This window comes from Xenopus tropicalis, chromosome 7 (assembly GCF_000004195.4).
Source record: "Xenopus tropicalis strain Nigerian chromosome 7, UCB_Xtro_10.0, whole genome shotgun sequence".
In the NCBI taxonomy this organism is placed as follows: domain Eukaryota; kingdom Metazoa; phylum Chordata; class Amphibia; order Anura; family Pipidae; genus Xenopus; species Xenopus tropicalis.
Genome location: NC_030683.2, coordinates 80,218,729 through 80,242,716, shown reverse-complemented (window position 1 = coordinate 80,242,716; position 23,988 = coordinate 80,218,729). Strand labels below are relative to the sequence as shown.

The 23,988-nt window shown below is 40.9% G+C and overlaps 1 protein-coding gene across 2 annotated transcripts in view; it reads right to left on the bottom strand.

Annotated features, from left to right (window-relative positions):
• Positions 1–16,192, bottom strand: part of mcam (melanoma cell adhesion molecule) — a 35,916-nt gene extending 19,724 nt beyond the window's left edge. For both annotated transcript variants that reach the window (XM_004916046.4, XM_002935018.5), the window contains exons 1-2: positions 16,088–16,192; positions 1,247–1,368 (exon numbers count right to left, since the gene is read on the bottom strand). In XM_004916046.4, the coding sequence (XP_004916103.2) occupies positions 1,247–1,368; positions 16,088–16,133 (168 nt within the window). In that variant the 5' untranslated portion in view covers positions 16,134–16,192. The remainder of the gene's footprint in view (positions 1–1,246; positions 1,369–16,087) is intronic.
• Between the last annotated feature and the right edge of the window lie 7,796 nt (positions 16,193–23,988).

The window sequence follows — 23,988 nt, the reverse complement described above, 5'->3', positions numbered from 1 at the left end:
ATGTAATGTGTGATATATAGGGGAATAATGAAGTTAGGCACCAGCCATGTCTAGGCTTCATCAACATGCTCAGATAAAATGTTTATATTTTCTTGGATAATGCCATGGTAAAATGCTTATATTTAAAGTACTAAAGTCTATCCCTCTGCCTTGTAGGAGGCCCAGTAGTTACACATAAACCAAGAGCATGCATCCATCCATCAGCCAGTGAATGGACAGAGGTGAGTCTTTTACTCTCACCTTCTTCCTGTAACAGTTAGAAATTGCATTATTTCCAGTTATGTATTTAATTATTTCTGAAGGGGGACTTAAGGGATAGTGGGCAGGTGTAGGTGGATTAGGTTAGGGGCTCAGAATAATGGTCATGGCTGGTGAGTCAGGATGTGTTTATGCATTTGGGGCTCCTGTTTAAGTTGTTGGCAGGGTCCTCTTTTTGGAGGCCCAGATAACTAATGGGTTTGTTATTCAGCCCTGCCCTAGTTTGGGGCTCCATGCTAGGGAGCACACAGACCATCACAAAATGGTGGCTCAAGGGAAAAGATGTAAAAGGGCAGTGTTTACTGATATATATAGTCTGTTGGTTAAGTGTTCATTCTGTGGGGTACATTTTTCCTTGCAGGCCTTTTTTTCGAGAATTGTGAAAGAAAATACACCTATGTTAGTAAATGAGGATCAATGGCTAAAAGAGAGCTGCAGATCAGTAACAGGAAGGAGAAATAATACTGTGTGAAACAGTGAGTGTAAAATAAGTGCTAATGAAAAAATCTACACTTTATAATGCTGCTCAGGATCAATAATAGGGTAGTAGTAATAAATGATAAACACACTCTGGTTTCATTCTTTGATAACTATTCCCTCAGGTGCCTATATAACTTCTGTACCCAGGTAGAATGGTGGTAATCCACAAGCATGCACACATGCACTAGAACCTGATGTGTAGCCCTAGGCCAACGCTTATGTTCCTGGTCACCAGAAACTGCCCCCAATATGGTAACTGACATCATACAGCTGTGAACCCCGCTGTGCAGCATTCTACACTGGCCACAGACATATGAAATTGAAAATAAATGTATAAATCTACTATAAATGCTGAAATAATTGCAGCTCTTTTAGAGACGATGGATGCCATTCTCTGGCTGTAACTGTCATCTGTGTGGCCATTATTGCTGCTACATCTGTAGAAATGTGTGTGTTCTGGCTGGGTAAAATGCAATGTATACTTTCAGCAGATAATATAGGTACTTACACTGAGCCACTCCAGGGTTTTGTTGTTGGACTCTCCATCTTTGTATGAACTGCATGGCAACTTAATGGTTTCACTCACTTTTGCTTTAACCTGCAGTACACCATCCGGCTGCCCCAAAGCACCTGCAAAGAGCCCACATAACAGCTTATTTACAAACAAGTAATCACATATGGACAGAAGTACTCAGGTGTGGACTGAGATTCAAAATAGGCCCTGGCATCTTAAGTACAAAGAGGGCACAACAGACCCCATCAGCGCACTAAATAGTTACTGCTTATAGAATCTTACAGCAGTCCCCCTGGCATTTACCAAAATTCATAGATTGCCAGTCTGAAAATAGTTAAGAGACAGCAACAGAGACAGACACACTCAAACTAAAACCTAGATAGGTGGTTACTTGGGTATCTTCAGAGGTTTCAGAAATGGTTTGTCTGTCCCTGAGCAGCAAAACAAAAAAGCATTTATGTGAAGGGCATATACAAAACAATAGGAGTTTATATGAACCACTTACTACTTGTAGAAGTGTAATGTGATACTGAACATGTTATTTAAAACCCACCCAGACCCTTGGAGACCCTTTTGAAAGAGGAACACCACAGTCCTGTTGAGCTTTTGCACTACCAAACCAAGTTAAACCCAGCCGTAGTGTGGGAGGCGTGCTAGGGCCACATGCTTCTTCTGCCTCCTCTAACTCTGCTCTGGGGATCAAAATTGCAGAGCAGGGAGTTGTGGTGGTGGCTGGAATAGGTAGGTGACAAGAGAAGTAGAAATGATTTGCTGACTGGGGAAAGGAGAGCAGCAGTGGATTTATTCACCAATTTCAGTAAATACAACCTCTATTTAAACAATTTAGGGCTCATTTACTAGTGCCAGTAAAACCTGGATGTAACCTGAATGATAAAGATGGAAATATATAAATTACAGATAATAACTAAAAGAAATTACACTTTCTCAAGGCAAGTGTTGATTCTAGGGCCCCCTTGTATCTGTATGCTTGGCATAGCCTGATCATTGGTGCTTGGAAGAGTTGGCTGGAGCTTTGTATAGGCCCCAAATGTTTTGTGAATCTCATGTTAATTGGTGCAGTTTTACACAAGACTTTGCTCTTTGCACTTCTATTGGCTTCTGTTACATTATTTCAAAAGTCAAAACTAGCAGTGCAAAGAATAACAATGGGCAGACAGATACTGCTTTTAAAAAAGTTTTTAAATGTTTGCAATTTATACAGTACTGTAAGTTGTTTGTAATCATATTTCTGTATTTGGGCAACCTATTATTTTTGGGTTTACATCCCCTTTAAAATATGTCCATTTTATTGGCTGTGGGTTTTACTTGGGTCTGACTTGTCTAGCGGATGATTCCTACTCATGAAAATCCTACATCTTTCATAATTCTTCCCAATGCCAGAATTTTAATTATTCGGTTATTCACAGAGCCAGGATTCTAAGTGCTCCACCTTCAAAGTATGAGCAGAGAGTAAATTTTATAGCATACCAAAACTCACATTTTCTGTCAGTGCATAAAGTATCACTGATAAATGTTTAACCTTTTCCATAAAAATGAAGAATTTCCCATTGATATATGTATCCTACCTTGAAGGCTCCATTCAATCAGAACACCCCATGCCATTATTCAGCCTTATTTAAACAATATAATATTTTTTTAAACAAACTCTGTTTCTATTTTTGCTGACTAAATTGTGCAAAACTATAAGCTCCATGCAGGATGCTGCCACTTTGCAGAGCGATTTGACACAACTGGGCAGCAAACTGGAAAATGAGGTTCAATGTTGACAAGTGCAAAGTTATGCACTTTGGTAGAAGTAATGTAAACGCGAACTATCTACTGAATGGTAGTTTGTTGGGGGTATCCTTAATGGAGAAGGATCTGGGTTTTTTTTGTAGATAACAAGTTGTCTAATTCCAGGCAGTGTCATTCTGTGGCTACTAAAGCAAATAAAGTGCTGTCTTGTATAGAAAAGGGCATTGACTCAAGGGATAAAAACACAATTTTATAGGTCTTTATAGGTCTCTGGTAAGGCCTCACCGTGAGTATGCAGTGCAGTTTTGGGCTCCAGTCCTTAAGAAGGATATTAATGAGCTGGAGAGAGTGCAGAGATGTGCAACTTAACTGGTAAAGGGGATGGAAGATTTAAACTATGAGGTTAGACTGTCAAGGTTGGGGTCGTTTTCTCTGGAAAAAAGGTGCTTGGGAGGGGACATGATTACTCTGTACAAGTACATTAGAGGGGATTATAGGCAGATAGGGAATGTTCTTTTTTTCTATAAAAATGATCAACGCACCAGAAGCCCCCCCTTTAGATTAGAGGAACGGAACTTTCATTTGAAGCAGTGTAGGTGGTTTTTCACCTTTCTAGTGATGTGGTAATGGCAGATTCTGTTAATGTCTTGGATGAGTTATTGAACAAGCATAGTATCTAAAGCTGGCCATACACGGGCAGATCCGCTCGCTTGGCGATGTCGCCAAGCGAGCGGATCTTCACCCGATATCCCCACCTACGAGTGGCAATATCGGGGAGGCATGTAGGCGAACTGGGGCCAAACGATCGAATTCTGCACGCGGCAATGGGGCAGTCGGTTCCGGGACTGCATCAACGAGCCGATGCGGTCCCCGATCCAACTGGATTTTCTAACCTGGCCAATCGATATCTGCCAAATTTCAGGCCAGATATCGGTCGGCCAGGCCCCTCTGTTCTGTCCCTACACGGGCCAATAAACTGCCGAATCGGTCCAAGGGGCCGATATCGGCAGCTATAATTGGCTTGTGTATGGGGACCTTAAGGCTATTGTAATACTAAAATCTACAGTATTGATATTGGTATATATAGTTTATGTATGTGAGTGTAGGGATAGGTCAGTATAGGTTTGTGTGTGTGCTGGGTTTACTTGATGGACTCTGGGCTCTTTTCAGCCCTATGTAACTATGTAAACTTCACAGAATATAGGCTAAAGGCTACAGAATATTCATTAACTAGAGAATATAGTCCTTATAGAATGCACAAGGTTGTTTTCTTTACAGGACCGAGGGGTAATGTGCACCAATTACATGTATTTGAGGGTTCACATGGTTTTTAACATAACATATATTTCCACCCAAGCTCCCAAACACTAACAATAATAGATTAGCAATAAAGATGCACAGAAAGAAACACGCTGCAGACACATCTCTTTGAAGGGAAGCCTTCAGAGGCTCTGTAGGAGCTATGTGCTATGGGGTCAGGAGAGGTGAGGAGTTTATAGGGGTGTAATATGAGAAGGTGAGGAGGGATCCAGTGCCTGGGGGGAAGGGGGGGGGGGTGTAAAGGCATATATATTGTTGACTTGTGCTTTTATCTAACTGTTCTGTTTCACACAGTCACATTTTGCACTTTCAGCTTTGGTCTGGTTCTCTCCCAAATCGTTTCACCATCATAGTATTAACTTAATTAAACACAATACATCATAAACCAGAGATGCCAACCTGCAGCCCGGCCGATAAACTACAATTCCCAGATACCCCTGTCAGATGGAAATTGTAGTTGAGGCAGGAGAAGTGCAGAATAGATATCAAGATTTACTAGGGATTTAATAGGGACCAAACCTTCCTACCTTGCCAGCCACCCCCATTCTCTACCTCCCCTCTCCCCAACTTTTCCCTTTCCTTCCCCTCCTTTCCTGTCTGCTTCTCCCTATCTCCCCCTCCTTATTTTTCCTGTATAATGGAAGTCCTGTATTCAGTGGTCCTTCGGAATCCATCCAGCTGCTGCAAGGCTTAATAACAAGATGTGTTTCACTTGCACACAAGGAACCTTTGACAGGGAACCCCCCTTCTCCCAATCTTGTCCCAACACTGACAATTTAAAAGTTTAGGACCAAAAATCCCTATAATATTTGTGAGAAAGTTGCCATGAAATCATTGATGGGCAATAAAATATGATGGCTAGTAAGGGAGAGTAGTGTTGCATTAGCGTGTGGGAGGAATGTATCAGGTTTGGGTGTAGTGAATGTATGTGTAGACACCCTTAGCAGGGAGAACAGTGATAACTCTCTGAAGGGATTGTACACACCCACATCATTTCCTCTCTCTCCTACTCATGTCTTTGTAGTGTATACAGGGCACTTGTTGTTAAATGCTAAATCTTACATAAACATAGTGTGTATAAAAATATAAGTATAAGTGTTGCCAGGGTTGCCATCTGGATGGCTTAAAAAATGTATGCTTAATTCTAATATAATAAATTGGGAAGAAAACTAAAAAGATAGAAGACCACTATTCCTTCCAGCTACTGTAGAACTACAGTATATGCACAGCACAGCTAGAGGTATGCACACCTAATTATCCTAACTTAAATGTTTTTTGTCTCAAGTTGTTGCCTTCTAATATTGTACCATGCTTTATATTAAAAGAATACTGCCATGGGAAAACATGTTTTTTTTCAAAATGCATCGGTTAATAGAGCATCTGAAGCAGAAACCTTCACTGAAATCTGTTTTTCAAAAACACAAAAACAGATTTTTTTATATTTAATTTTAAAATTTCACATGGGGCTAGCCATATTCTTCATTTCCCAGGGTGCCACAGCCATGTGACTCATGCTCTGATAAACTTCAGTCACACTTTACTGCTTAGCTGCAAGTTGAAGTGATATCACAACTTCCTCACCCCCCCCCCAGCAGCCGAATCAGCAGAAAAATGGGAAGGGAGTAAGATAGCAGCTCCCAGCAGATATCAGAATAGCACTCAATAGTATTACATCCAAGTCCGGCTTGGGAAACAATAGGTTATATGAAAGTAGTTCTAATGTGTAGCACTGATGTTGAGAGCAGAATGGTAATATGTGGGGAGGGGGATGGGTAGGGTTATAGCATGCAGGGGTGGTGTTTGTGCTCTGACATTAGAGATAGTTATTGGTCAGATTTTTTTTCCGATTTCACAATGATTCCAGGACACTCAATTTTGAACACACTCAAAAAGAAAAACTGTCTGGTTTGAAACTGGACAGGTGCCAGCCCTCGCAGGGGTTAGTAGACCCCATTTAAAGCTTGAACTGGAAAGGGGCAGAACAGAAAGTCCAACAATAAAAAACTATTAAAAAAAAAAGATAACCAATAGAAAAAGTTGCTAAGAATAGAACAAACTAAAACAAACAAAAATATTTCCTTAAAGGTTAACATGCACTTTAATCATTCTCCTTCACAAACAGGTTATATTATGTTTTTTCTTATACATTTTTTTACTTACTGTTATGGTGGCCATACATTATACGATTATTATAAGATTCACCTGTTTGGTGAGATTGCCAAACAAGCGATACTGGGCTAATTTGATCATTTGGCCCTAGGGCCAGGGAGGACCTGAACATCGGTTCCTCCCTGTGCAGCTGGATCCTGGACTTCCTGACAAACAGACCTCAGGTAGTTCATATCGGCAACATCAACTCAACCACACTGACACTTAGCACCGGTGCCCCCTAGGGATGTGTGCTCAGCCCCCTGCTGTACACCCTGTTCACCCATGACTGTACAGCAACACACAGCTCCAATACTATCATCAAATTTGCAGACGACACCACCATCATCGGCTGCATTTCTGATGGAGATGAGTCGGCATACAGGGCAGAGGTGAGAGCCCTGACATCATGGTGCCGTGACAACAACCTGCTGCTCAACGTCAGCAAAACGAAGTAGCACATTGTGGACTACAGGAGATTGCAGGGAGGAGGCCATACCCCCATGGCCTCCCCATGGGAGCAGAGGTGGAGAGAGTCAGCTGCTTCAGATTCCTGGGCATCAATTTCAGTGAGGATCTGAGTTGGGCTCACCACGTTGGTGTGATCACAAAAGCTGCAAGACAGCAGCTCTTCTTTCTGCGGCGCCTGAGGATGTTTGGGATGGACTCCAGAATACTCACAAACTTCTATCGATGCACCATTGAGAGTATTTTGTCCAGCTGTATCACCACCTGTTATGGCAGCTGTAATGCTTTGGACCGCAAAGCTCTGCAGAGGGTGGTGAGATCAGCACAGCGCATCACCAGGACTGAACTGCCGGCCATGCAGGACCTCTACAGACAGCGTTGTAGGAGGAAGATCCTCTCTGACCCCAGCCACAGTCTTTTCACCCTCCTATCATCAGGCAGGCGGTACAGAAGCATCCAGACCCGCACCAGCAGATACAGAGACAGTTTCTACCCACAAGCCATCAGGCTTCTGAACTACTGACATTCTGCACACACCAACACACACTCCCCATAACGACTGGACTCTTCACAGTGTCACTATAAGCAAAGCCACTTTAAATCCTTTAAATCCTCACTGCATATTTTCAAATATTTCATTGCATTTTTTTTTATTGTAAATACTTGTACCTTTATTGCACACTTTTATTATATTTAATATTTGTATTTTGTTTTTTGTCTACGTAAAGTTGGGAGGAACATGGGTCAAAAATATTTCATTACGGTAATGATGCTTCATTGTTATTTGTATATGACAATAAAACTTGAAACTCAAACTTGCATGCGCAATTGCTTTCTATGACGTCAATGCCCGTGCAAAGGAAGCACAGGGGGATTTTTCAGACCATCAGGAGACTGGGATGGGGGGTGGGAAACCATGAGATTCCCAAAATTTTCAGTTGTGTTGACAGTTCTGCCATACACAGGCAGATAAAGCTGCCAAATTGGTCTAAAGGACTCAAGTTGACAGCCTTAATCTGCCTACGTTTGGCCACCTTTAGTAGCTCATTGCCAGTTACTGACCGTAGGGACAATTTTGTCATAAAATAAAGTGATACAAAGTTGTCTCTGGTAATATTAAGAGCAGAATTTCCATTTTTTTATAATAAAGATGAGATAATTGTAGAGAAGAAGGTGAAGGAAGAGGGCATAGCTTAAGATACAACAGCCCCCCCCCTGGCCAACCAACATTAACCAGTTAGAGCAGGTGAAATGTGTCATTGACTCACAGAAAGAGTGTGTCAGCAAAAAATAGTTGAGGAGAATCTCTCAACAACTGTAGCTAACTAACTATAAGAATAAAAATTATAAACTGTTTTTAAACAGATTTATGAAATATCTAAAACAGTTCATTTTTTTTTTTTATAATTTTGTTGATTCCCCTATATGATTTTAATGAATGTGAATATAAGTGATTGTTAAGAAGAACAGGAGATAAAGGAACATTTCAATAATGCATTGGAGGTCGTTAAGCTCTAATCATGCATAATGTATGTTTCACTCATTTATGGCAAATACATAAACAAATTTACTCAGGAAAGCAGGATTTTAATAGGTTTGGGGTTGGTGCTGATTCCATTATTGATTTTTCCTCCTTCCCTTTTAACATGCCTTGAATTACCTGCAGTGTATCTACCAAACAAATGTTTCATGGCCTGAGAAAAACATACATCACAATACTAGCATTAAATTGACATTTTAAATGTTGTTCTTTATTCCTGACAACTGTCATTGCTCCTAGCCACCCATTTAATCTATTTATGTCAAGCAAGTGATAATTCCCACAGTTCCTATCTAGTTTATTTCAGTGCTTTTGTGAACAAATTCTTAGTGTAACGGCACTGCCTTGTTTTTGTGGAAAGTGGTTCGCCATAATTACTACGTGTGAATGTGTAGAAATAAACAACATTTCCTTGCCAGCTAAATCTCTGATAAAACATTGCTTCTCTCCATTATCTGATCTGGATTTGGGCTAAACATTTCATGGCTAAAGGGTTGCATTAGGTCTGTATTTTCTATAAGAGCCATAGCATCCAGATATGTGCATCCAGTAAACATTCCTTGGAAAGCAACACTGTGGCACCAACCAAATGTGACAGAGATAGCTTGGAAGATAATTGCTTAAATTGTTATGGGAAAAAGCATGTGAAGCTGTTTTTAGCCACAGTGAGAGCAAGGACGCAATCCAAATAGTTGCACAGGAAGTAAACACTGATCCCCCAATGTTGTCATACAAAGTGATTACAAGGAATGTTTATCTAGAAATTAACTTCATATTTTGCAGACAGAAGTAATCATAGCAGTCTTTTTTTACATATGGTTTATTTTTTGATGTTTTTGTAATGTTGTATTTGCCCCAGTACTACATTACATTACTGCAACAATCAGTGAGTGAAGGGCTATCACTCATGGGACAAATCTCTGCTTATAGATTAACACTCAAAGTCATCACTGCCGCTTCACATTCAGTTCAATGGGAAATATGTGTAGTCAGAGATGTCAACCCTGGAGATCTTCAAGATGGTGGAATGGTATCATTATGGAAGGCTCAGCATCTTTACACTCTTCTGAAACCACTAAATACTCATTATCACCATTAAATTCAATGGAGAAACTGTAAAATCCAGGGGAATATATGGTGATGGGAAACCAGGGTGAAGGGGGTCCAAAACTGGGACTTCTGGGTAAATAGGGGGAGTTGACATGTCTGGTGTGGTAATGGTCTCACTACACTGAGAAAGTAAAGCAATGGCAAATTTGTGTGCTTCAGAAGTGTATCCTCTCCCTGTGTCATCAGGCTCACCTCACGATCCCCAATTCTTGGCACCTGGCACATGTGGTTCTGCTGTACTGTGCATGAGATGATCATTTCAGCTCTGCCACTGGATTTAGCCAAATGTATCTGGCAGCAGGGCAGGCTGGCAGGATTTTCCTTTCATGTAATTTGACCATACAGGCACCAGAGGGCCATCCCCCACCCCCTAAAGTTACCACCCTAGACATGGGCCCTTAAGGTGGCCACCATACACATTCAGATTTTAATCTTCTTTCGACAAACGTTCGGATATCGATCGTAAGTTTAAATGCAACAATCTAAAACTAACATTCAGACTGAAATTGTAGGATAAAGCCCTAAAAATACAAATTCACTTGGCGCAAGTTTGTTTTTGGCTAATGGCGCAGCCCACTGATGCAGGATTGTGTTACACCTGTTTTTAGGAATGGTTCCCACTTAACTGTATTTGCTGGAATTACTGAAAAAGTGAGAAAAGAAAGAGGATCCGTTGGTTGCACTTTTCCTCTCAAATTTCAGATACAGAGCAGCAGAAAAGTAAAACTTTACTTTTAATTTAATTACTATACAATGAAAAACTACATGTCTAATCCCCACATCTACTCTGTGGCAAAAAGAAAAAATGTTTCTTAAAAACACAGTACAGGCTTATAATAGTAAATACTATATGATGTGTGTAGAGAGAAATAAAAAGATTCACTCATATCAGGAACTTATCATCTTTGCCATGTGTCTGAGGAAAACACTGTTTATTTGACTGTGCAGTCATATAAACAGTTTTATCCTCAGACACATGGAAAAGATGATAAGTTCCTGATATGAGTGAATCTGATTATTTCTCAGAGCCAATATTTACCCCTTCAGTGCTCTTACTACACACTATAACATAGTATTATAGAAACTATAAAACTAGCTTTTCTTTTTTCTAAGAAATATTTTTTCTTTGTGCCTTGAGTGGGGGTGCTTTCCTTCAGTCGGTTACAACTATGAACTTGTAATTACCATCAGATGGAATTTGCCAGTAATTGAACAGGGCAGGCTGATGGGGTGCATTGGGGCAAGTTGCAAAGGAACATGTATGGGGCCAAAAACCATTCAAATCACTACAGGCAATATAGATGTCCTCCGTGTTGAGAGTCAACGCAATGTGGTGTCTGGGTATCTGTTACTTACAGACAGGTGAAATATAAGAACTATGAATGTTTAGGAGGAGCACCAGGGTACTCCATGTAGAGAGCAATGTAAATGTTTGTGTGCTGGTAAAAGTAGAACAAGAGCCTCTTTGTGTATAAAAGTGCAGGGCAGTGTTTAGTGGAGTATACAGCACATTGGCAGTGGGAGGGTGGGGGTAGTGTAACATGTAACAGCACTTCTTTTAGAGTGAGCACTAAAAGAGTACTTATCAAGTATTTATTAGGCCTACAGACATATGCAGCAAGTTTACAGGGTTATGTAAAACTAGCTTAAATAAGATGAACGCTAGAGTAAGAAATGGCGGCAATGAGCAATAAGTGGAGAAGTACAGAGCATGAACCTGGCTGATTTAATATAAGGTGGGACAGATTCCCTGTTTTTGTAAGGTAACTTAGAGAAATATCCTGCAGTCATGCACTGATAAAAACCCACCCCTGCATCTACAGGTTTTCTAAGCCGTAAGACAGAAAAGACACCCCAACTATTTGGGGGGGTTTGTTTTTTAGGTTGCAAATTGTCAGTTAAAATTGCCAACTTGTATCTACAGATACTTGGGAAGAACAGAGCTTAGGATTCCATTATAGTTTTATTTTCACTTCAGTCTAACTAGTTTGCTTCTGTTGGTAGCCCTGTTAACACAGATGAAAATTTTAATGCCAGACAGGAGAGACTTAAAGGACATGTAAAGCCTACATTTGCCTACAATGTATATCAGTTGGGCACGTTTCCCCCACCCAAATGGCATCATTTGTACTGCATATATCCCCTCTGTTTGCCAGCACCATCACATTTTCCTAAAGCAAATAGCAGCTTTCACCTGGTGGCCATTTTTCCTCTGATACATAATTGGATACATTTAAATCTGCAAACAGCCTACACACACACAGACCCTTATTCAGCATACATTTCATCAAGAATACAGGCTCACACAGGCACAACTGTCTCTGATAAAAGTTCTGCTTTGTTTGAGCACTGTAGGTAAAGCTGAGCTCAGGAGAAAAAAATTGAAGCAGACAGCTAGAGCTGAGTTTCTATGGGAACCAGCAATGCCTTCTATTCACTGGCTGCTAGACTGGGGGGCGTGTTTAGTAATCTGAGCTTAGAACAACTGAGCACGCCCACAAGCCAACAGCCAAAGCAAATTCCTGAGGGAGGGGGCCGAGTGGGTTACAGGAGGAGAAGGAAATCTAAGTGATTAATGGGATGCTGCAGCCTTACTATTAACCTCTGGACAACCAGTGTGGCAGGTATTGAAAGATTTCAAAGAGGCTGTTCACTGATTAATTTTTTTTGTGTGTGGTTTACATGTCCTTTAAGGGAATAAATTCATAAAAGAACTTTAAGGTTCAGCAAATAAAAATGAGAAGTGATTTACAAATTGCTTACAAATCCATTGCACAAAATATTGAAATTTAATTTTGGGGTCATACTTTTTGCTTATCACTACTGGATATGAGCCATCAAAACAACATGGATCATTGGCAGCAAGAGGAAATGATTTAAGTAGCCCTCTGCCACTGCCAACAATTGTTGCTTTAAACACTTTAGCTCATTTCTGAACAACAAATACAGACTGAGAACTACTCCTATGGCTTCCTATTGTTATCAGTAGGATGTGACCTACGATCATCACCATGGTTTTGATAACTAATAAGCAGTAACAGTGCCCAGCGAACCCTTATGTGATACAGACATTAAGGTAACTATACCCTCTGATCCTATTATCTGTAATTCTTCCCTCTTTGTGGCCCAGGTATAACTCATACCAGGCTCTCTGCCACTGAAGCATGCAGACAGTTTTACTTTAGCTAGAGAGCACAGTTTGGAGATCTCTGGTTTGATGCACCTTCCAAAGTGTGCTGGTATGGCAGTAACCTGGCAATGCACTTGTGCCACCACAGTAATCATATTAGCTTGTGCTAATATTGCCTTGGGTCTCCATAACTGAAGCCTTGTAACAAGCAACACTGTAGGGTTGATTCACTAAGGTGCGTTAAAACAAGCGCTATTTATAGCATGCGCTAAAAATTTTATTGCGTCTTATTTTTCGCGTCTTAACACACGATTCACTAAAAGGATACTTACGTTAATTTAGACGCGATGCTGTTTGCGTTATTTAAGTTGCAAAGACTATTTTCGTGTGGTATTTGACGCAACGTGCGCTAATTAACGCAGCGCGCACAAACTGTTGCCACGTGCGAAAAACCATTGACCAATGACCGTTTCCCTGCAAACTGAAGGCTGCATCACTCTAGGGCCAACACATACTTGAATAAATCACACTGCAAAGTTCTTATTGTGTTGCCAAAAGCTCATGAACTGCACTTTTCTATAATTACCGCCTGCCCCAAGTATGTGTTAATGTTCGCATAGACTAATGTGATATTTAGCGCGTGTAAGTGTTTGTGAATCATGCGTTAGTATTATTTCTGCACGAGAATTAACGCAATGCTATTTAACGCACGCGATATGCAACTTAGCGCATGTGATAATACTTTAGCGAATCGCACATTTTTTTCCGCGCCTATTTTTAGTTAATCAACCCTTGTAGGTGGACACTATGTACCTGGTACCTGTATCAAGCATTCAAGCACAACACAAGGGGCATATTGAAAAGCTCGGCCTAGATGTGTGACATGGAATACCACTCACTATATCCTTCCACAGAAAAGGCTGGAACAGGATGGTTACCATGCTAAGGAGAAGATGGATGTACAGAGCCACAACTTAGCATTTACAATGGCTGTGTTTCAGTATTGTGGGTGCACCGGCAGCAGCTCTGCCCAGAGATATTTGTAACCCTGCCCAAGCAAATACAGTTAAGTGCGACCCATTCCTAAAACAGGTGTAACACAAACTGCAACTGCCCCATCTACACTGTCTCTGCTCACATAACTCCATACAAATCCCACAATGAAAGACCCATATGTGGATCCAAGCATTAATTGATCTACATACAGTAGTAGTGCTCATAAATTTCCCCCAGGTCAAGAAACATGGATGGATGAGAAATTTTACGCTTGACAGCACTAATATAATTGGGTTTACTTTGGTCATTTACCACTGTTACATCAGGACTAGAATTAGAGAATAAGGGGTTTTCCCTAGTACTTGTCCGGTAGTTAAAATAGCCTGTTTGGTGCCTGACTGAGGTGTTGGAAGATAAATTAACTTGCACTGGAAAAACAAATGTCTAACATTAAAACCTACACTTCAGCCTGCAGAGCAATTACAGCTACATTTATTAGACTCTATAAAGGCTGGAAAGGAAGTGGATCCATTCTGTTATACAGAACAGAGAATGGAATTCCTCATAATGGGGCTAAGATGAATTCTCCCCATGAAGGGAGGTCACTGTGTAATTTGGTGGGGAGAGTAAAGATTGGCACTGGAATTTCGGGTATGATAAAAAGGACTGAAACAGTTTGGGTAGAATGGTTGTTGACGTCAGTAAATTTCAATGTTAATGACGGCATGTGGAAGAAAAGCACACAGGGTCAGTGAGACCCTTTGTATAATGGATGGGAGATTTCTTTGGGATTTCCTCATATGAATCCTAACCAGACAAACATAGACAATTTGCCTACTGTGTGTTGAAAGAGAGGGGGCAAGGGGCAGAGAAGGAGGAGGGAGACAGATATGTACTTGCCACTAGATCTCAGACCTTAAAAATAATCCAGTGAGAATTATGATCAGTCTGTAAGAAAGTGTTCACAGTCACACACCTATATTCACAACCACTTCTATAACAAATACAAGTGTAAACCATCAACAGGGGTTTATCAATCATAGGGAACCCCACCAAAACCCATATCCTGTCTGAAAACCACTCTAAAGTCACAGAGAATGATTAGCAGTCACTACTTGTAGCTGGTGTTGATGTTGATAACCTAGCATGCCCACCTAAGAAAGAATTTCACCTAACTGACATTTGTGATGTGTGCATGCATTCCACCCATTCTATAAACAGCTCCCGCAACTTAAAGATTGTAACTTCCTACTGACATAAAACCACATTTTAGAAATGAGTGAATGACAAACAGGGTGGTGGGAAATTCAGACTTCAGGAAATAGATGCAGGAATTGTTGTGGTATAAAGATGCAAAGCACTGGAGCATTTGGTACTGTAAATACATTTGTGCCATGAGAGGTATAAAGCATGATCATCATTTAAATCAAAGGTAGAGATGTGCATAAATGGTATTACTGACCTGTGATACAATTACTGAATCATTTTCAGTACACCAAGTTCATGTGTATATGATTACATAGATGCACTACCATATAAGCACACACTGCTGTTTTGCTTGCTATAATGTGCTTCCCATCTGCATAAAGTTATATGGCACATTTACAGAATGATATCAAGCAACAACTGCTCATTTGGAATAACTCATTCAATCATTCATAGCACACAGTTACAAGCTCTCAACATTATCCAGTTATTACTATGCTTTTTTTTTATATAGCACAAATTTGTTTAGCGAGAGCTTTACAGAGATTGTTCATCATCCACATGGAGCTTACAGATTCCAGCCATGCACTTGCACACTATGGTCAGTTTCATCAGGAGCCATTTACCCTGTCTGTATGATTTCTTTGGGGCGTGTGGAACATAGACACTGGACTTACAAACTCCTTGCAGACAGTGCAAAGATTGGAATCAAACACAGGACCCCAACATTTGACTGTATTAATTCTAACCAGAGAGCCACTGTGCCACCATCAAATGCAATATAAAAACAGAAGAAAAATTCTGGGAAGATTCATGCACCAGCACAACAAACAGATATATGTTTTTCCACAGATAACAACTGTAATTTTTACAGTTCCATGTTGATAAATTTCAACCCCCATCCTCAAGAGATCTGCACTTACTGTGTCAAGCAAGTAGCTTGTGTTTCATAAGCTTGTATACCAATACACTTGTCATTTATATTGCTTGAATGGGTTACACATGCTGTATTAAACAGGTCTAGTTTATTCTCGCCGGCTAGGATAAAGGTTAATATTATGTGTCCTATGCATATTAGGGATTAAATACTGATGCTCTAATTACTGATGTTAATTTAAAAAATAATGGCAACCCCCTTCCCAAACAGAAGCATCCACATTACCTCTCCAGCTGAGCAGGCATAAGGAGAGCAGTATCAGAGAAGTCATGGTCCTGCTACTGTACACAGCACCCTGCAGAGGCTCAAAAAACACTGAGAGAGCAGGCAGGCTGACGTCAGGAGGGAGGGAGGGCTATGGGTGTGAGGGAGACGAGGAGGGGTGAGGGGGTGGCAGAGGAGACCCTGGATGCACTAGAAAGCTGCTTTAAGACAACCTGATTTGGTTGGTTCATTGACTGTTGTTTAAAGTTGTGTACTAATGGCATATCGGTGAGAGGGATCAGTGAAAGCAGATCATTGAGTCACTGTGCTGTAAACAGATGCTGCTGAGGGTTAGTGGAACCAGTAGTGCACAGAATAGAGCTGTTACTTTAACAACCCTGGCCTAATGGAGCGGGGGAGAGGGTAATGAAGGTCGAAAAAGATGGTAAAATTGTAGATGCAGATTGTAAACTGTCTGGAATACACAACATTTACATTTTGTCTTCTAGTACTAAATCTGTGATTTGTCTCTAATCGTGTACACAAATGGAAATTAATATCTAGAATGTTTTGGATGTGGAGATAGGTGGTCTTTCCATAATTTAGATCACCATACCTTAAATCTCCTAAAAAACATTTAAATATTAAAAGAAAAACAGTAGCAATTTGTTGCTACTAATATGGATTTATGCAGCTTAGTTACCATCAAGTACAAGGAACAAGGCACCGTACTATTATTACAGAGAAAAAGGAAATGAAAAAAAAATAAGATCTATTTACTTAAAATAGACTCTATGGGACATGGCTTTCTTGTATTTCGAAAGCTTTCTTTACAATGGATACCATTCCTATACTTTTATGGATTTATGTTTTTTGTAATTATCATTTATTTATATAGTATCAGATTACATTGTACAATGAGGGAATATTTAATAATTGTTGCGTATACCTGTCCTAGTAGATCTATACACAGCGTGCGTGTACAAACACCGCAAACCACAACCCTTAAGGTAGGCACATACTGCAGATTTAAGATGCCGATTCAGCCTTCTTGAAACCAAGTTGGTAGCAAACCCATGTATTAGGTCCATGAATGGGCCTACCCAACTGATCTCCCATTGACTGAAAAGCATTGGCACATTGATGCAGTCTGCATCTAGCAGGTCTCTGTTGGCCTCAATGGATGATCCATTTCTTGACCCTTGGCTCAACAGTCAGATCAGCTCACTTTGGCCACTAATATGCTGGGCCAAATTAAATGAGCGAATATGTTCAAGTACGGCCACCTTTGGTGTTACATCCATAATGCACTTGTGTTACTTTCAGTGGTGCAATCTATACTCTGCACCTGCACTAAATAAAACCTTTTAAAATTCCAAAGTGTTTATTTGGCACTAGGTACTTAATGATATCGAAATAGTAGAAGAACTGTGCCACTTGTTTTATTTGGCTTATAACTAAGTCCATACTGATGTCGTAGCAACAGAACACCATAACAAATGACACTGTTTAGATTGACTCTGGCAACTGTTGGAGTAAGCTGATGCATTTTTAGTTGACAATCTGTTGCATGACATATTGTCACAAAAATGCCCTAAGCCCATCCTCTTGGCATGCTTTCCACAACTGCAGTTATTTAGAAGACAAATAACATTTTCTGCTCTTTGTACTGTTTTGGGGCTGTTTTTTAAAATGTGTTAATCTGTGTTAAAATAAATTTTAGGCACCTCCCAGTGATAGTAATGACTCATCTGATACCCTGGGACGATGCGATGTTAGAGGAAAACCGCACAGGCCTGGAGAACTTAGGCTAATGGCGCATGGAGCGAGTTAGTAGCCTGCGATAGATCTCTGCACCACTCCGACATGCATTTTCACTGGCAACAATAGGAGTCACTGGTGGAAAGGCCCATGCATTACTTCAGCTTTCTAAAGGCACGCAAACTTTCATTATTTTGGAGCAGTTAGTCACCCAGAGTAGCAGAGTCCAAGGGCCATCAGTCTTAGCGAGCACCATAGAGTGATTCTCTTCTTTTGCTACTTCTTTTTTCAATTCCTTAGGGCTGACACATGCCTTTTGTGCCTTTCTATTATTTAGCATTTCAGCTCAGAATTGAAATTTTTATTCTTTATTCTTTAGTTTGTATGGTATCATTTACCTAAAAGAAAGGCAATTCCTTTAAAAATAACAAAAAAAATCAATTATAAACTTCCTTCTAAGCTCTTGAGAGCAACTGGACATCTGAAAAAAGCCTATCTTGGCAAAAGAGATACCTCTTGTGACCATTCTACATGTAGCTCAGAGCTGAAGCCTGGTGTTATGCAAAGTGACAACTTTCCAAAATACAGCACCTAACACAATTAATTCCAGTATTCTCTTTGCCCATTATCTCGTTTTTCACCTCCTTTCACTTTCTGTTCTGCCACACAATATTTATAACTGATGCTACAAAGCTTGTATAGCCTAGTATTCAAATCCAAATACAGAGCCATCATCAGCCATTTAACATAGCAATCTGCTGAACTCTTTTTAAAATTACTTCTTTTGAACTCGTAATTGTACAGAAGGCCCTAAATCATTTGTAATAAATCATCAGCATAATCCTTTACCCAGTTTTACTCATCTTATGAAGCTTTTCTAGCATTATTAGATATACATATGTTGTACCCAGAAACCCCTCTTCCCTGTATTATGCAGAAGCACACCCATAGTTTGTGCTCACCTCCAATTCAGCACCTGTGCTATGTTACATTTTGCAGTCTCTGACAGCGACTAAGCCAAGAATTTCTCCCTGTGTGGCTTGCATCTTGTCAACCTACCACATTTCTATACACACAGACACAGTTTATTGTCACACTGTGCTGTAAAACATGAACCGAATTCACAATAATTCCCTGTAAATGATAGTTGAATATACTATGTCTTGTATCCCACCCATACATTATTAGTTAATAGATTTATTGCTTGGCGTATCTGAAGTTATTGTTTTAGCAAGTCATTAGTATGGAAAGAAAACTATTTTGTGATTTCAAATATCAAAATATAATTCACACATCTAATGACATCCAGATCCCTTTACATTCAAACACAGTGGCGTAACTACAGAACGATGGATCCTGGTGCTAAATTTGGGCTTGTTCCCCTTGTCATGCCTATTTCGATGCCCCCAGAGACCATCAAATTCTTAATCCCGGGCCTTTTCTCCATCCACATCCCATATGCTCTGCATGCATATTTGCATACTGGGTCATTTAAATAGCGATTTAATTTAATTTTTTTATGATTAAAGGGGACCTATCTTGAAAATTAAAATTTAATATGAGCTTCATCATACTGAAATAAGATACTTTCTAATTATAACCAATTAAAAATTCTGTACCCTTTCTGAAATAATCAAATTACTCCCTATTTCCCTCTCAGCATCTGAGACTGGAACTAGGGGTAGGCAGAAGAGGAACCTGCCTATGACACAACGATGGGGGGGCAGGCAGGTACCTCTCCTGCCTACCCCTAGCTCCCTTATCATAGCTCCCGCAGCAATGACTCCCCCTGTGCGACAGAGCATGTGCTCAGGGTGAACGCACACACTAAGCGGGGGAAAGGGGGGGGTGCAGAGGCGAGGTGGCCGACCACGTTGCCTAGGGTGCCTGGTTGACTTAGCCCATCCCTGCATATTCTAGGCAAAGGGAGCACACCCTAAAATCAAAATCTTGACTCCTGCATTAGGGGAAATGAAAAGAGACAGATATTGAGAGGGTCATATTTCAGTGTGATGAAGCTTATATTAGATTTTCATTTTAGCCTTAATTCCCCTTTAAGAGCAAAATCTTTATACCTATGGGGCTCAAGGACAGTCCATGCTTCAATGCAGTCACCCAAGATGCAAAAAATAAGCAAAGAGGATTTTCCTTAATTCTTGTCACTCTTATGCTACTATTTGTAGACATTAGGTCATAGTAAGCTTTTCCCGTCCTGAGCATGCACGTTAAGGAAGTTGCATTGTTTTTACAGTGTACCACCATTTATGGAAGTGCTTGAAACAAGACACATCAGATCCTTCCTCAGTTACTAAGGCCAGGGTATATAGGAAGGATGTATTAATACTCTGAAGAATTAAAAAAGAATGTCCCAAAGATTAATATTGTCTTAAAAGCCCACAGAGCAATTTGCTGTTGCAACATTAATGATACTGAAGAGCGACAGCTTAATAAAAAATGAATCTGAATCACTGCCCAAGTACTTTGCCTCCCACACTATTAAAAGACATACAAAAAGTGAACCCATTTCAATTGCAAACCCTTGCTTATAGAACCCCCATCACCTCCAGTTTAGTTTGGCAGTATAATAATGTTGTTATGTACCCCTATGTGAATCAGTTGTTAGTACCCCTGCCTTGCAGCTCTGGGTTCCTCAGTTTGATTTCAAATTGGGCAATAGGACATAAGAATGAAACATAAATATTTAAAAGGAAGCCACCATCAAGTTAAATGTTTTTCTCAGATCTCGGAATCAGAACCAGTGTCTAGCTAGATCAGCAAGATCAGTTACACGTTATCTGAAGGGTTCTGTAACTATTTAGGACGCCGCAGTTTGGAAATGCCTCAGGCTGATTTTCAGGTAAGAGCTAATATAGATTAAACAGAAGCTCTACTAAATATTAAATGTGACCCTCAGGCATGTCAAAAACAGTACAGCAAAAACATGTGTAAAAATATGTAATGATATCATAACAAAAGGGGTTAATTATGTGATGATTGTATTGCTACAATCTGCAATGGAATGAGGGTTACCATTTTGTCCCCAGCCTTATCTCTTATGTGAGGGATAAAAGCAATCCAATGAATGAAATGGCTTTATTTTTTTCATAGTGAAGTGGGAATTACACAAGAAACAAAAGCCCAAGCCTCAAGAACCTAACCATTCTTATTATTATTCACTAGTTTTGGCACACTTGACTGGATACATTTGGATGGATCTAATATAATTGTTATTTGTCACTCTCTGTTTATCAGTTTGAGCTTTCTGCTGTGGCCTTATCAGAGTAGCTAAGTTCAGTTCTTCTGTGTGGTGAAGATAGATACAGAATTACTGAAAAATAACTATTGCAAACTCACTTTACTTGTTTATAGTTTACAACTCTTTAGGCACTAGTACTAAAAGGGCAAAAACACACGGCACAGTTAGTCGCCACAACTTTTAATTAAGTCAGTCGCAGCGACTGATAGCAGCAACTTTTCTGCCACAGGATAAAATAGCTGTCGCTGAGACTAATCGCTCATGAGTTTTCGCTATGCAGGTGGCAGGCCGAGATCCTTATCTATGCTCCTAAAAGATTCTTGATGTGCCTGCACAGAGAGGTACTGCAATGGCCCAGGCACATGGTATGGATTTTGGTGCAGCACTGCAAGAATATGCATTTTAGCACCTTACCAAACAAGCAAATCTTACAGTCTATGGCCACCTTAAGAGGTGTAAAATTGCCTTTACAGAAAGCATTTTTCCCCTGACCATTTGTGCATGGAATAAATTCAAAGGTATGCCATTAAAAATCCATATCTGGCCCATGTACCAACCCATGTGCAAAAAACAGATGTAATATACAGTAGTATTTTAGTATTACAGTATCATTTCCATAGCTCTTTTTTGATATTTTCTATATACTGTAAACCAGGTCTCTGTCCTCAGGATCTATAATTTTTTTCAACATAGACCACAGACTTTATCTCTTAGTTTATTCATTCTTGGTATTGATGTCCAATGCTATAAAAATTCCATCTGTGTATGTCTGCTCGTATCTCTAGCTAAATACATTTTATAGGCTTCTGTTCTGATGTGACAACCTTGTTTTAGAAACCATATACACTTGGATGGATGAAAGGTAGAGCACCTTCCTTTGATGAGAAGGCACCCTGCATTGTTCACACCTCAGGTTCAGGCATTTACACATAATCCCATGTACTGTTCAAACCTTTTAATCCCTGCATTGTTCACACCTCAGGCTCAAACTGTATTTCACCTGTAGTTCACCTGTTCACACCACAGATTGTAGGAGCAGTGCCAGCATTGTGTCACTGTATGTACTGCCTGTCCTATGCTGCCTGTCTGTGCCATACTCTGCCTGCCCTATGCTGCCGGTGTGTGCCATACTCTGTCTGCCCTATACTGCTATGTGCGCCATACTCTGCCTGCCCTATGCTGCCTGTGTGTGCCATACTCTGCCTGCCCTATGCCACCTGTGCATGTCATACTCTGCCTGCCCTATGCCGCCTGTGTGTGTCATACTATGCGTACCCTATGCTGCCTGTGTGCCATACTCTGCATGCCCTATGCTGCCTGAGTGTGCCATACTCTGCCTGCCCTATGCTGCCTGTGTGTGCCATACTTTGCCTTCCCTATGCTGCATGTGTGCCATTTTCTGCAAGAAAATGGCACACATGCAGAGCACAGCAAAACTGCATTAGGTCCATTGGGCACACACAGGTAGGGCAGGCAGAGTATGGCACACACAGGCAGTGTAGGGCAGGCAGAGTATGGCACACACAGGCAGGGTAGGGAAGGCAGAGTATGGCACACACAGGCAGGGTAGGGAAGGCAAAGTATGGCACACACAGGCAGGGTAGAGCAGACAGAGTATGGCACACACAGGCAGGGTAGGGAAGGCAGGGTATGGCACACACAGGCAGGGTAGGGCAGGCAGAGCATGGCACACACAGGCAGGGTAGGGCAGGCAGAGTATGGCACACACAGGCAGGGTAGGGAAGGCAGAGTATGGCACACACAGGCAGCATAGGGCAGGCAGAGTATGGCACACACAGGCAGGGTAGGGAAGGCAGAGTATGGCAGGAGCGCCCATCCGGCCAGCTGTTTGAGGGGTATCCCAGTTGGACAGTTTCTTAGGCTACGCCGGATCTGTTCGACTTGGGATGCCTTTCAGCAGCAGGCTATGATATTATGGGATTGATTTCTGGAGAGAGGATATGCTCCAGATGTAGTTAAGATGGCCTATGAGAGGGCAGTGGCTAGTAGTAGAAGTGATCTTCTTAAGCTTAAACGGATAGATTCTTTGCAGGAGAAAGATAGACCACAAACACAATTTTCTATGGTGTATAATAAAGATTCCCATTTTATTCATAAAAGTATTTGTAGATATTGGGGAGTTCTATTACAGGATCCTATTCTAGCCCAAGTATTAGACAAGAAACCATCTTTTGTATATAGAAAAGGTAGAGATGTTGCATCTTGGCTCTCTCCAAGTATGTATGTGTCAAAAAAGGAAACTACTTCTTGGCTTAAAACTGTCACGGTCAGTATCCCAAAACCTCAGAACAGGCTCCAAGGGCCCGGTCTCGGCTCACGCTTCTGCCTCTAACAGCCGCCTTTCATGTTGGGAGGAGCCCTTCGCTACTCGGATGCTGCCAGGTCTTATAGTGAGAGGACCAAGGAGAGAGTTCTGAGCAAGCAAGGGAACCAGAACCGTGTTGCAGGGAGAAGGGGAACAAGACAGCGTAGTCAGGGGTCAGGCCGGGGTCAGCAACAATCAGACAGCGAGGTATCAAAAACGGAATCCAGAAGGGTGGTCAAACAGGCAAAGATCGGTCCAGGCAGCAATGAGAATAGTCAGTATCAGGCAAAAAGGTCGGTCCAGGCAGCAATGAGAATAGTCAGTATCAGGCAAAAAGGTCGGTCCAGGCAGCAATGAGAATAGTCAGTATCAGGCAAAAAGGTCGGTCCAGGATGCAATGAGAATAGTCAGTATCAGGCAAAAAGGTCGGTCCAGGCAGCAAACAAGAATAATCAGAACAGGCAAGGATCAAGAAGAGGCAATACAATAGAGAAAAACACCCAGGAACTTACAGGAAGCAGAACCTACGTTGGGCAATGATCAGAATCCAAAAGGCGCTTTAAATATTCAAATTCCGCG